Source organism: Mesoplodon mirus, assembly GCF_964341445.2.
Source record: "Mesoplodon mirus genome assembly, chromosome: 14".
NCBI classification, from domain to species: Eukaryota; Metazoa; Chordata; class Mammalia; order Artiodactyla; family Ziphiidae; genus Mesoplodon; species Mesoplodon mirus.
This window is the reverse complement of record NC_138990.1, coordinates 83,670,574-83,685,765: the sequence shown is the minus strand read 5'-3', so window position 1 is coordinate 83,685,765 and position 15,192 is coordinate 83,670,574. Positions and strand designations below refer to the sequence as shown.

The 15,192-nt window shown below is 38.3% G+C and overlaps 1 protein-coding gene across 2 annotated transcripts in view; it reads right to left on the bottom strand.

The window, feature by feature from the left end:
* Positions 1 to 15,192, bottom strand: part of ANXA4 (annexin A4) — a 75,860-nt gene that overhangs the window by 2,548 nt on the left and 58,120 nt on the right. Inside the window, exons 9-12 of one of the 2 annotated variants that reach the window (XM_082643359.1) lie at positions 13,819 to 13,912; positions 10,160 to 10,255; positions 9,146 to 9,204; positions 8,001 to 8,123 (exon numbers count right to left, since the gene is read on the bottom strand). In XM_082643359.1, the coding sequence (XP_082499485.1) occupies positions 8,001 to 8,123; positions 9,146 to 9,204; positions 10,160 to 10,255; positions 13,819 to 13,912 (372 nt within the window). Of the gene's footprint in view, positions 1 to 7,910; positions 8,124 to 9,145; positions 9,205 to 10,159; positions 10,256 to 13,818; positions 13,913 to 15,192 lie in introns of those variants that run through there. The other variant, XM_082643358.1, reaches the window with a different exon arrangement.

Sequence of the window (15,192 nt, the reverse complement as noted above, 5' to 3'; positions counted from 1 at the left end):
TACATATTTTCTACTTCTATTCCATTTCTTTTGACAATTTTTACTGAATGGGCAATGTATTCTTTATTTTAAATTTTTTCCAGTGTTGTGTGAGTGTGTGTATACACATATTAACATATTTATATATATATATACAAACATTTAATGTAAATGTATTTATTGTGCTGTTTCCCCTAGTCAATCAATTTTTTTTTACCCCCATCATTTTAGTGTCTGTATAGTATTCCACTGGATAGATTTTCCATAATTTGAGTCATTCCCTATTGGTTAATAAAAATTAAAATAATGTGTAATAAACTCTGTAACCACTAAGCAAGAACTTCCTATTCCCCTAATCCTCCAGCCCCTGGTAAACTCTAATCTACCTTCTGTCTCTATGAATTTACCTAGTCTAAATATTTCATTTAAGTGAATCATATACAGTATTTGTCCTTTTGTGTCTGGTTTATGTCACTTAGCATGTTTCCAAAGTTCATCCATGTATCAGAAACTTCATTCACATTATGTTTGTATATATCACATTTTGTTTATCCATTCACCTGTCTATGGACCCTTAGGTTGTTTCCACCTTTTGGCTATTATAAATAATGTTTACATTGGTGTACAAATACCTGTTTAAGTCCCCGTTTTCATTTCTTTTGAGTATATACCTGGGAGTGGAATTGTGGGGTAATATGGTAATTCTATGTTTAACTTTTTGAGGAAGCACCAAACTGTTTTCCACAACGGCTGCACCATTTTACATTCACACCAGCAATACACAAGGTTCTAATTTCTCCACATCCTCTCCTACATATGTTACTTTCCATTTTTTAAAACTTATAGCCATCTTAGTAGGTACGACGTGGTATTTCACTGTGGTCTTGATAATGATGTTGAGCATCTTTTCACGTGCTTATTGCCCATTTGTATACCTCCCTTGGAGAAATGAAGATATTCAAATCCTTTGTCATTTTTTAATTGGGTTGTTTGTCTTTTTGTTATTGAGTTTTAGGAGTTCTTTATATATTCTGGATAGTAAACCCTTATTAGATATAATTTGTAAATATTTTCTCCCATTCTGTGGATTAGCGCACTTTTATCTTATTATTTTGCCTAAAGATATTCTTAAATATATAATAACTAAGTAAGGGGTATAGTTTATTTTTTAAACTTTATTGGCAAGTTGCCTCCCCGGAAAGTTAGACTAGTTTATAGTGCTGTCATAAGAGACGGTGAGATTTCCCTAAGCCTTTCCCAATGCTGGTTATGATCTCTTTAAACTTTGTTCAGATATTAGGTGAAAAATGATGACTTGTTTTTATTTGCAATTCATTGTATATTAGTGAGATTAAATATTGTACATATTTATTGTCCATTTGTGTCTCATCTTTCATGAAGCTCATGTTTTCTTTCTGTCCAGTTTTCCTTTTGGATTTTTCTCCTTGTTCTTAGTAATTTTTACAAGCTCCTCATATAGGGATATTAACCCTATATTATAAGTATATGTTACGAATATATTTTCCCATAGATTCATTTATGGTCACCCTTGAATCTTAAAATTGTTTTGCTTACAGCTAGCTATATTTCAGCTCTGCAAAAAACAGTGACCTCACAGACTGTACAGAAATACAAACAAGTTCCTAAATGCCTTGTAGACATAGTCATAAACTCTGCAGCTCAAATCACCTAGTAGTTAAACCTCTTCAAGCTGTGAGTAGGGTCAGAATATTTAATTCACAGATCAAATCCTGATTTGACATTTACTGTGCTGGCAACACCAGCTTCTAGGGAAATGGGTTTGGCTTCATATTCCTGAGCCCCTCCTGGCTTCCTCAAGAAGCAAAGTCCCAGTAATGAGGGGTTTTGAGAGATGTGAATCATTTCGCATCACTCCCATGCCACGTTAGGACTCCTAGAAGTCTGGTGCCAGGTAAAGAATAGCAATCCAGGATGACTATCATGTTTTCCCATATTTTCAGCAGACCTCAGCTGGCCCTGGATGTGGTTCTGGATGACTGATTTAGTTGCTTCTCTTTTACTGTAAGCAGGTAGAAATGGAAATTCTGCTCTTAAAACCATTCATTAAAATATAATCTTTCTTTTTTTTTTTTTTTTTTTTTTTTTTTTTTTTTTTTCTTTTTGCGGTATGCGGGCCTCTCACTGTTGTGGCCTCTCCCGTTGCGGAGCACAGGCTCCGGATGCGCAGGCCCAGCGGCCATGGCTCACGGGCCCAGCCGCTCCGCGGCATATGGGATCCTCCCAGACCGGGGCACGAACCCGTATCCCCTGCATCGGCAGGCGGACTCTCAACCACTGCGCCACCAGGGAGGCCCTAAAATATAATCTTTCTTGAGAGGCGGACGGTGGCTGTGTCTCACCGTGAGGACAAGGACACTGGCAGCAGAAGTTCTGGGAAGTACTTCTTGGCATGAGACCTCCCAGAATCCACCATTACCTCCACCAAAGAGCCCAGGTAGGCTCTAGTGTTGGGTCGTCTCAGGCCAAACAACCAACAGGGAGGGAACCAGGCCCCACCCATGAACAATCAAGCAGATTAAAGTTTTACTGAGCTCTTCCCACCAGAGCAACACCCAGCTCTACCCACCACCAGTCCTTCCCATCAGGAAACTTGCACAAACCTCTTAGATAGCCTCATCCACCAGAGGGCAGTCAGCAGAAGCATGAACTACAATCCTGCAGCCTGTGGAACAAAAACCACATTCACAGAAAGACAAGATGAAAAGGCACAGGGCTATGTACCAGATGAAGGAACAAGATAAAGCCCCAGAAAAACAACTAAATGAAGTGGAGATAGGCAACCTTCCAGAAAAAGAATTCAGAATAATGATAGTGAAGATGATCCAGGACCTCGGAAAAAGAATGGAGGCAAAGATTGAGAAGATGCAAGAAACATTTAACAGATATCTAGAAGAATTAAAGAACAAACAAACAGAGATGAACAATACAATAACTGAAATGAAAACTACACTAGAAGGAATCAATAGCAGAATAACTGAGGCAGAAGAACGGATAAGTGACCTGGAAGACAGAATGGTGGAATTCACTGCTGCGGGACAGAATAAAGAAAAAAGAATGAAAAGGAATGAAGACAGAATAAGAGACCTCTGGGACAACATTAAACACAACAACATTTGCATTATAGGGGTCCCAGAAGGAGAAGAGAGAGAGAAAGGACCAGAGAAAATATTTGAAGAGATTATAGTTGAAAACTTCCCTAACATGGGAAAGGAAATAGCCACCCAAGTCTAGGAAGCACAGAGAGTCCCATACAGGATAAGCCTAAGGAGAGACACATAGTAATCAAATTGGCAAAAATTAAAGGCAAAAATTATTGAAAGCAGCAAGGGAAAAATGACAAATAACATACAAGGGAACTGCCATAAGGTTAATAGCTGATTTCTCAGCAAAAACACTACAAGCCAGAAGGGAGTGGCATGATATACTTAAAGTGATGAAAAGGAAGAACCTACAACCAAGATTACTCTACCCAGCAAGGGTCTCATTCAGATTCGATGGAGAAATCAAAAGCTTTACAGACAAGTAAAAGGGAAGAGGATTCACAACCACCAAACCAGCTCTACAACAAATGCTAAAGGAACTTCTGTAAGTGGGAAACACGAGAGAAGAAAAGGACCTACAAAAACAAACCCAAAACAATTAAGAAAATGGTCATAGGAACATACATATCAATAATTAATTTAAACGTGAATGGATTCAATGCTCAAAACAAAAGATACAGGCTTGCTGAATGGATACAAAAACAAGACCCATCTATATGCTGTCTACAAGAGACCCACTTCAGACCTAGGGACACATACAGACTGAAAGTGAGGAGATGGAAAAAGATATTCCATGCAAATGGAAATCAAAGAAAGCTGGAGGAGCTATACTTATATCAGATAAAATAGACTTTAAAATAAAGAATGTTACAAGAGACAAGGAAGGACACTACATAATGATCAAGGGATCAATCCAAGAAGAAGATATAACAATTATAAATATATATGCACCCAACATAGGAGCACCACAATACATAAGGCAACTGCTAACAGCTATAAAAGAGGAAATCGACATTAACACAATAATAGTGGGGGGACTTTAACAGCTCACTCACACCAATGGACAGAACATCCAAAATGAAAATAAATAAGGAAATAGAAGCTTTAAATGACACAATAGACCTGATAGATTTAATTGATATTTATAGGACATTCCATCCAAAAACAGCAGATTACACTTTCTTCTCAAGTGTGCATGGAACATTCTCCAAGATATATCACATCTTGGGTCACAAATCAAGCCTCAGTAAATTTAAGAAAATTGAAATCATATCAAACATCTTTTCTGACCACAACGCTATGAGATAAGAAATGAATTACATGGATAAAAACATAGAAAACACAAACACATGGAGGCTAAACAATACGTTACTAAATAACCAAGAAATCACTGAAGAAATCAAAGAGGAAATCAAAAAACACCTAGAGACAAATGACCATGAAAACATGACTATCCAAAACCTATGGGATGCAGCAAAAGCAGTTCTAAGAGGGAAGTTTATAGCTATACAAGCCTACCTCAAGAAACAAGAAAAATCTCAAATAAACAATCTAACCTTACACCTAAAGGAACTAGAGAAAGAAGAACAAACAAAACCCGAAGTTAGCAGAAGGAAAGAAATCATATAGATCAGAGCAGAAATAAATGAAATAGAAACAAAGAAAACCATAGCAAAGATCAATAAAACTAAAAGCTGGTTCTTTGAGAAGATAAACAAAATTGATAAACCATTAGCCAGACTCACTAAGAAGAAGAGGGAGAAGACTCAAATCCATAAACTTAGAAATGAAAAAGAAGAAGTTATAACAGAAGTTCTTATGCAGAAATACAAAGCATCCTAAGAGACTACTATAAGCAACTCTATGCCAATAAAATGGACAACGTGGAAGAAATGGACAAATTCTTAGAAAGGTATAACCTTCCAAGACTGAACCAGGAAGAAATAGAAAACATGAACAGACCAATCACATGTAACGAAGTTGAAACTGTGATTAAAAATCTTCCAACAAACAAAAGTCCAGGACCAGATAGCTTCACAGGTGAATTCTATCAAACATTTAGAGACGAGCTAACACCTATCCTTCTCAAACTCTTCCAAAAAATTGCAGAGGAAGGAGCACTCCCAAAGTCATTCCATTAGGCCACCATCACCCGATACCAAAACCAGACAAAGATACTACAAAAAAAGAAAACTACAGGCCAATATTACTGATGAACATAGATGCAAAAACCTCAACAAAATACTAGCAAACAGAATCCAACAACACATTAAAAGGGTCATACACCATGATCAAGTGAGATTTATCCCAGGGATGCAAGGATCCTTCAATATACGCAGATCAATCAATGTGGTACACCATATTAACAAACAGAAGAATAAAAACCATATGATCGCCTCAATAGATGCAGAAAAAGCTTTTGACAAAATTCAACACCCATTTATGATAAAAAGAACTCTCCAGAAAGTGGGCATAGAGGGAACCTACCTCAACATAATAAAGGCCAGATACGACAAACCCACAGCAAACATCGTTCTCAATGGTGAAAAACTGAAAGCATTTCTTCTAAGATCAGGAATGATGAGACAAGGATGTCCACTCCCCCCACTATTATTCAACATAGTTTTGGAAGTCCTAGCCATGGCAATCAGAGAAGAAAAAGAAATAAAAGGAATACCAATTGGAAAAGAAGAAGTAAAACAGTCACTGTTTGCAGATGACATGATACTATACATAGAGAATCCTAAAGATGCCACCAGAAAACTACTAGAGCTAATCAAGGAACTTGGTAAAGTTGCAGGATACAATATTAATGCACAGAAATCTCTTGCATTCCTATACCCTAATGATGAAAAATCTGAAAGAGAAATTAAGGAAACACTCCCATTTACCATTGCAAAAAGAATAAAATACCTAGGAATAAACCTACCTAGGGAGACAAAAGACCTGTATGCAGAAAACTATAAGACACTGATGAAAGAAATTAAAGATGATAGCAACAGATGGAGAGATATACCATGTCCTTGGATTGGAAGAATCAGTATTGTGAAAATGACTATACTACCCAAAGCAATCTATGGATTCAATGCAATCCCTATCAAATTACCAATGGCATTTTTTACAGAAGTAGAACAAAAAATCTTAAAATTTGTATGGGGACACAAAAGACCCCAAATATCTAAAGCAGTCTTGGGGGAAAAAAACGGAGCTGGAGGAATCAGACTCCCTGACTTCAGACTATACTACAAAGGTACAGTAATCAAGACAATACGGTACTGGCACAAAAACAGAAACACAGATCAATGGAACAAGATAGAAAGCCCAGAGATAAACCCACGCACCTATGGTCAACTAATCTATAACAAAGGAGGCAAAGATATACAATGGAGAAAAGACAGTCTCTTCAATAAGTGGTGGTGGGAAAACTGGACAGCTACATGTAAAAGAATGAAATTAGAACACTCCCTAACACCATACACAAAAATAAACTCAAAATGGATTAGAGACCTAAATGTAAGACCAGACACTATAAAACTCTTAGAGGAAAACATAGGAAGAACACTCTTTGACATAAATCACAGCAAGATCTTTTTTGATCCACCTCCTAGAGTAATGGAAATTAAAAAAAAATAAACAAATGGGACCTAACGAAACTTCAAAGCTTTTGCACAGCAAAGGAAACCATAAACAAGACGAACAGACAACCCTCAGAATGGGAGAAAATATTTGCAAATGAATCAATGGACAAAGGATTAATCTCCAAAATATATAAACAGCTCATGCTGTCAATATTAAAAAAACCAAACAACCCAATCAAAAAATGGGCAGAAGACCTAAATAGACATTTCTCCAAAGAAGACATACAGATGGCCAAGAAGCACATGAAAAGCTGCTCAACATCACTAATTATTAGAGAAATGCAAATCAAAAGTACAATGAGGTATCACCTCACACCAGTTAGAATGGGCATCATCAGAAAATCTACAAACAACAAATGCTAGAGAGGCTGTGGAGAAAAGGGAACCCTCTTGCACTGCTGGTGGGAATGTAAACTGATACAGCCACTATAGAGAACAGTATGGAGGTTCCTTAGAAAACTAAAAACAGAATTACCATATGACCCAGCAATCCCACTACTGGGCATATACCCAGAGAAAACCATAATTCAAAAAGACACATGCACCCCAATGTTCATTGCAGCACTATTTACAATAGCCAGGTCATGGAAGCAACCTTAGTGCCCATTGACAGATGAATGGATAAAGAAGATGTGGTACATATATACAATGGAATATTACTCAGCCATTAAAAGGAATGAAATTGGTTCATTTGTAGAGACGTGGATGGATCTAGAGACTGTCATACAGAGTGAAGTAAGTCAGAAAGAGAAAAACAAATATCGTATATTAACGCATATATGTGGAACCTAGAAAAATGGTACAGATGAACCGGTTTACAGGGCAGAAATTGAGACACAGATGTAGAGAACAAATGTATGAACCCCAAGGGGGAAAGCGGCGGGGGGCGTGGGTGTGGTGGTGGGATGAATTGGGAGATTGGGATTGACATGTATACACTGATGTGTATAAAATTGATGACTAATAAGAACCGCTGTAAAAAAAATAAATAAAATAAAATTCAAAAATTAAAAAAAATATGGACACTCCAGAAATATATATATATAATCTTTCTTTGTCTGGGGTCAACATGAAATAATTAACTCTATTTAGAAGGCAAACATTTCCAGCTTCAAACCAGGCAGAGATTTAAACATTTGTGGGAAAGGAGAGAGACTGGAAATATCTGAATTAGAGTACCATCCTTAAATGGAATGATGTCTGCCAAGGAGAGGATAAAAAGTGTCTAAATACCTAGGTCAGAACCCCCTCCTTTCATCAGCACTTTCCTCTGGGCCAAGGCAAGGCTGCTGTGACCTACCTTGATGAAGGAGTACAGAGACTTTCCGTAGAGCCTCTTGAAGTTTGCCCGGATGTCCAACATGTCAATCTCCACTCGAGAAACCATCACTCTGATAAGGGTGTTGTCATCAGTGCCCAAGCCCTAAGGAAGAAACAAGATCCCTGCATACAAAGCTGAGCTAGTTTTCAGACAGTGCTCTTTGTTAGTCTATCAAGGTAAACTATGTATCAGTCTCCCGATGACATCCCTTGTACTGTAACCTTAGAGGCCTGTGGAGTCTTGCACCTCACCACGGAGCTCAAGGGTTTCCCCAACTTATCTCTTCAACACTCAGTGTTCTGACCAGAGGAGACAGCTCTCTGCCCTTCTAGAGACATACCCTGTGTTCTCCAGCCCTCCTGCCTCACATACAGTGATCCACCCACCATGTCTTCCTCCCTTCCCAGCTTTACCATCCTTCCTGACATGTAAAACCCTCTGATGTAAAACTTCCTTTAAGGTCCTGCTCAAATATACCAATTTCTTTATATGTCCTTTTCTGGTCCTCACCCCCAAACAAATATTTTTTTAAAACACCCTTTCCTCTGTGTTCCTATAATATTTGGATCCTCAACTACCGTCTTACATTCTATTTTGTTCTTACTGGTGTTTTGCACATAGCTGCCTTCCTCTCAGAGCTAGAAGTTCTTTGAGACCAGGGACTGCATTTTGATCTCTCTTGCCCCTCCCATGGTTCTCAGCCAGGGTGCTTGCACAGAGTACAATGCATGGTTAGGAGCTGGGGCTCTGAAGTTGGACTGCCAGTGTTTGCATCCCTGCTCCATTCCTTTCCTCACTGAGGACCCTGGGCAAACTCCCTATCCTCTTTAGGCCTCAGTTTTCTCATCTGTAAAATGGAAGCTGATAACAGTACCTGCCCCACAGAGCTGTTGTGGGGATCAAATTATACATATAAAGTATTAGGAAGAGTGATCACACATTATAAGTACTCAGTAAATATTACCTAGCATTATCATTAGCAAGCACCCAGTGAAGTATTTGAAGAGTTGAACTGAGTAGCTCAAGCTGATTTTGGCTAATTTGCATGGGGGATATAAGTAAGCATATGAAGGTGGACACAAGACCCTCAGAGCCATTCAGATGCTAACAATGAGGCCATTTACCTTCATAGATTTATAAAGCCTTTCAGCAAAATATGCAGATTTGTTCCTCATGCACTTTACTGTCAAGAGATAAAAAGAGAAATGAAAAGATTACAGATAAAATCTGCAAAAAAAAAAAAGTGACAGTTGTTCCCATTGTTCCTACAAGGTGTGAAGTAGTATCTTTTGATCGCTTTGTCGGAAAAATTTAGCCAAACAATGTTTTATGAGCATAGGCTATGCTAAAAGCATTTTCACAGATGGAAAGTACCCTCAATTTATTGTCAAGTTCCTAGAAAAATAATTAATAAAGGCCATTAAAGCAAAAGGCAGCATCAAATTTCAAAAAGATTATTGCTATCTGTACCATATGAAACAATTAGTTCTAACCATTCACAGACTCGCAAGATGCAGCTAGTATAGGATTAACCTTTCCATGTGCTAAGATATAAAGGCACAGAGGATATAAAATAGATAAAGCCACATGGTACAATAACAATCAGGTTATATATAATATTTCTCGCTTAAAGTTCTGGATCACACGGGACTTCTCTGGTGGCACAGTGGTTAAGAATCCGCCTGCCAATGAAGGGGACACGGGTTCAAGCCCTGGTCCAGGAAGATCCCACATGCCGCGGAGCAACTAAGCCCGTGTGCCACAACTACTGAGCCTGTGCTCTACAGCCTGCAAGCCACAACTAGTGAGCCTGCATTCCACAATTACTGAAGCCCACGCACCTAGAACCCATGCTCTGCAACAAGAGAAGCCACCACAATGAGAAGCCCGCGCACCGCAACCAAAAGCAGCCCCTGCTCGACGCAAGTAGAGAAAGCCCGTGCACAGCAACGAAGACCCAGTGCAACCCAAAATAAGCTAATTTTAAAAAAAAAATTCTGGATCACACGTCATGAGTGATTTAAACAATTTTTTTTATCCCTGAAAAAAAATGTCTACAACCCATGACAACAAATTGATAATAAGGAGGAAAGTCTATAAATATGTGTTTCTCCACTCCCCACCCCCTACCAGCTTACCTATGGCCAGCAGAGCTTCTTCGAAGCTACCAGATGTTTCAGATTTAATACTCTGTTCAATATCCTTCTGTGATATCCTTTTGTATTCATCGAACACTACAAACAATAACAAAATGAAATTATAAATAATAAAAAAAGAATAGAGGAAACTAAACTGTACGGAGAGAATGAGCATCTTTTAACTAGACTATACTATTATTCTTTGGCATATTTCAAGAGGAAACTAATTAGCAATGTGGGTGAGAACCAGGATGCATATGGCAAGTGGAATGGAACAGAGGAGAGGAGGAAGGAATATTGTGAATCTTGGAGGACATCAGGCAAGTCATTTCCCTTATGTGGGACCCTGTTTTCACTACATAAAGTGGAGATAACCTCTGGAGAGATTTGCTTTTTTTTCTCCTTGTTTCCTTAATAAGCTTGGCGATCACCTGTATGTTCATCTTCCTTTCAGCACATCAAAACTAGAGCAATTCCTGTTTACAAGAGCCAAGACATGGAAGCGACCTAAATGTCCATCGACAGGTGAATGGATAAAGAAGATGTGGTGTGTGTATACACACACACACACACACACACACACACACACACAATGGAATATTACTCAGCCACAAAAAAGAATGAAATAATGCCATTTGCAGCAACATGGATGGACCTAGAGATTATCATACTAAGTGAAGTAAGTCAGACAGAGAATGACAAATTTTACATGATATCATTTATATGTGGAATCTAAAAAATGATAAAAATGAACTTACACAACAGATACAGACTCAAAGACATAGAAAACAAACTTATGGTTACCAAAGGGGAAAGGTGGGGGAGGGAAAAATTAGGAGTTTGGGATTAGCAGATACAAACTATTATATATAAGATAGATAAACAACAAGGTCCTACTCTATAACACAGGGAACTATATTCAATATCTTGTAATAACCTATAATGGAAAAGAACCTGAAAAAGAATATATATATGTATATACATATACACATATACATATAACTGAATCACTTTGCTGTACACCAGAAACAAACACATTGTTAATCAACTATCTGTCAGTTAAAAAAATAACTAGAGGGGCTTCCCTGGTGGCGCAGTGGTTGAGGGTCCGCCTGCCGGTGCGGGGGACGTGGGTTCGTGCCCCGGTCCCGGGGGATCCCGCATGCCGTGGAGCGGCTGGGCCCGCGAGCCATGGCCGCGGAGCCTGTGTGTCCGGAGCCTGTGCTCCGCGACGGGAGAGGCCACAGCAGTGAGAGGCCCGCGTACAGCAAAAAAAAAAAATAAAATAAAATAAAAATAAAAATAACTAGAGCAACTCAACCTTTTCAAAACTTAGTCACATTTGGTAACAGTTGCTTGCATCTTTTAATAGACTTTAACATAATTCAAATTTAACAAAATTAAAATACTTTTTTACCAAGTATTTTTGAATATTATGAATATATTTTTCTCTCTTGCTGCCTCCTTCTGGAGCCTTCTTAGAGTGGATATCTGCTTTGTGTATCTTCTTAACACTGCCTTCTTTGGGATGCTACTCCACCCCCATCAGAGTGAGTCTCACAGGGCTGTCAATCCAGGAACACCCCTACCCCCCAACATACATGATAAGCTCTAACAAATGAGTGAGCAGTTCATCCAACCAGGGCCAATCAGTCTTACTCTCCTGGGAATTTTTTAACTGAGCAGATATGATGAGGATGGCCAAAGGCACTGAGTCATCTTTAACTTCAGAGAACATAAGAATCACCTGGGGGGGGGGGGCTTCCCTGGTGGCGCAGTGGTTGAGAATCTGCCTGCCAATGCAGAGGACACGGGTTCGAGCCCTGGTTCTGGGAAGAGCCCACATGCCGCGGAGCAATTAGCCCCGTGAGCCACAATTACTGAGCCTGCGCGTCTGGAGCCTGTGCTCCGCAACAAGAGAGGCCACGATAGTGAGAGGCCTGCGCACCGCGATGAAGAGTGTCCCCCACTTGCCACAACTAGAGAAAGCCCTCGCGCAGAAACGAAGACCCAACACAGCCATAAATAAATAAATAATTAATTAAAAAAAAAAAAAAGAATCACCTGGGAAACCTGTTAAACTCCTTGCGTGTCACTCTCAGAAATCCTAAGTTAGCCAGTCTGAAGTAGGGGTCCAAGAATCAGCATTTTTAATGGAGACCAGATTTTAGGAAACTCTGCCTTAGAAATAAATCCATAACTCCCTTCTACTGAGATCCCCAGAACTGCCTTGATTTCTAGTCTTTCTGGAGCTGTTCAGCTCTCCCTTCAATTCAATGGACCTCTAGTATTTTCCATTTTCCCTCTTGTCCCCTTCTATATGATTTTCTCTTTTCCTATGTAATTATTCAGTGCAAACTGCTTGGAATTTAAAAATCTAATTGTCACATTTTCTAAGACTCAGTATTCTCCACTGTAAAATGGGGAAAATAATGGCTGCTTCATTGGGATGCTGCAACAAACAATGCTTTTAATATGCTTAGCACTGCACCTAGAAGATAATTAACAAAATCTTAGTTATTATGAATCCTCACTTTTATTGTTGGTTGGTAAGAAAATTATGATGTTTTCTTTATTCAAATAATGCTTAAAAGATTTTCTTCCAGTGGCTTACAAGCAAATGTTTTATAACTGCCCAACTATTGACTTATGCCTGGAAGCGAAAATTGTTACAACTATATTTGTATTAAATTGGCTTCTGAGGACCTGCAGTTCTTGGGGAATACCACCAGGGAGAGATTTGCCTTACTAGTAATCAGGCAAGGGAAGGCAAAAAAAATAAGGATCTGAGTCAGAAGTTGGTGCATCTGATGACTGCCCATGACATTTATTAACTGGAGTAATCACCTACCGTCACTGTGGAATATCTGAAATAATTGCAACTTCCAAATGTGTTGTAATTTTCCATCTTTTTCATGTCTTCAATTTAGCAAACTCATTCGTCTCAAATTTCCCACAAGTTTTATAAATTGTGAGTGATTATAAGGGCATGATGAGTTTATAAAATTAGGATATAGCATAAAGACCTCAAAAGCTTATATAAATGATGAAATATTTTATTAAACCTTTACTGCTGTTTACAAGAAGAAAATAAACCTGACAACAAATATTCTACAATCGTATAGTACATTTTTCCCAAAGAAGTTAAAATCACATTACAAAGACTAGCATTATCAGAAGCAAATTAGAAACTTTACACATAGGAAATAAAATCTGAAATCATCCACTATTCATCTTATGCAACATACCCCCTAAAAAAATCACTTCTATTAGCGTTTACAACTTGGATGTTAAATAGGAATAAATGTCAACCAACATTTCTACTTTATTGCTTGCTGATGTACTAAAGATTTTGTCTTATGTAACTAAATTTAAATGGAGCTGCTTTAGAAAAAGGACTGACTATGGAGGTCAGTTTCCTACAAACAGGAATTCCAAACTTATATGAATATATCTGCTAATTATTCATAATTAATCTTTCAGCAATTGGCCCTCATGCATATTGTTGCACCCATAAATTTCCAAGGTAAGACATCTAAGACAGTTCAGTAAAATTAGATCTTTGTACCAAGTAAAGTGAAAAAGGTTATCAATTACAGGTAATATAGTTTTCACTATCTTTCAAATAGTTTCTTTAGACAATGAGGCAAGTGCCTTACCATGCAACAGATGATTTTGATTCCGGGAACAGAGAACAGTTAGAAATTTCACCTCATCTGTCCCCCATTTCTTCTCTCCAGCCTCATACAGGTCCTGAAGCCAAACAAAGCACAAGTTTAAAACACAATGGAGAAAGTGCCAGGACATATGTAAATATTTCCAGAACTTCAAAGAGCAGAGTTAGCTTAGTTTTATTTTGTTGATGATGGCGGTGGAAGTGGTGTTGGCAGTGAGTGGAAAAGACTCAGGATTTTTCCTTAGGTATAAAACTAATGGGACTCTATAATATCTCCCTGAGAGTCAGGGCAAACACCAGCAGCTCCCTACATGCAGACTACATGTTTCTGTCTTAAGACCCAAAAGGAATGCCCTAGACTTGGCTGTCCTATACAGTAGCCACTAACTACATGTGGCTATTTGAATTTTAATTAATTAAATAAAATTAAAAATTCAACTCCCCAGTCATACTAGCCACATTTCAAGTGCTCAGTGGCTACTTGTGGCTAGTGGCTACCCATACTAGACAGTGTAGATGTAGAACATTTTCAACATCACAGAAAAGTCTATTGGACAACACCACTCTGGAATGATCTGTGATTTGCTTGAGACTACAGAAGGTCTCACAGTAGTACCAGGACCCCATTAGTCATAGCTTATATTCCAACCTGGTAGAAATATAAGAAATTGATTCTGGTTACTTTAACTATATTATTACTTTTTTTGTTTTTTGTTTTTTTTGGTTGTGCTGCGAGGCTTGTGGGGTCTTAGTTCCCCAACCAGGCATTAAACCCACTCCCTAAGCAGTGAAAGCGTGGAGCCCTAACCACTGGGCTGCCAGGGAATTCCCTTTAACTATACAGTATTATTGATAAATCAAAACTACTGTTCATAACACCTCACACCCATTACAATGGCTGCTATTTAAAACAAACAAACAGAAAATAACAAGTGTTGATGAGGATGTGGAGAAATTGGAACCCTTGTGCTATGTTGGTGAGAATGTAAAATGATGCAGCTACTATAGAAGACAACATGGCTTTTCCTCAAAAAAAGTAAAATGAAATTACTATATGATCTGGCAATACTACTTCTTGGTATATCTCCAAAAGAATTGAAGTTAGGATTTTAAAGAGTTATTTGTATACCCATATTCAAAGCAGCATTATTCACAATAGCCAAAAGGTGGAAGCAACCCAAATGTCCATCGACACATGAATGGATTAATAAAATGTGGTATATACACACACAATAGAATACAAGGCAGCCTCAAAAAGGAAGGAAATTCTGACACATGCTACAGCAGAGATGAGGCTTGAGGACATTATGCTAAGTGAAATAAATCAGTCACAAGAAGACAAATACTGCATAATTCT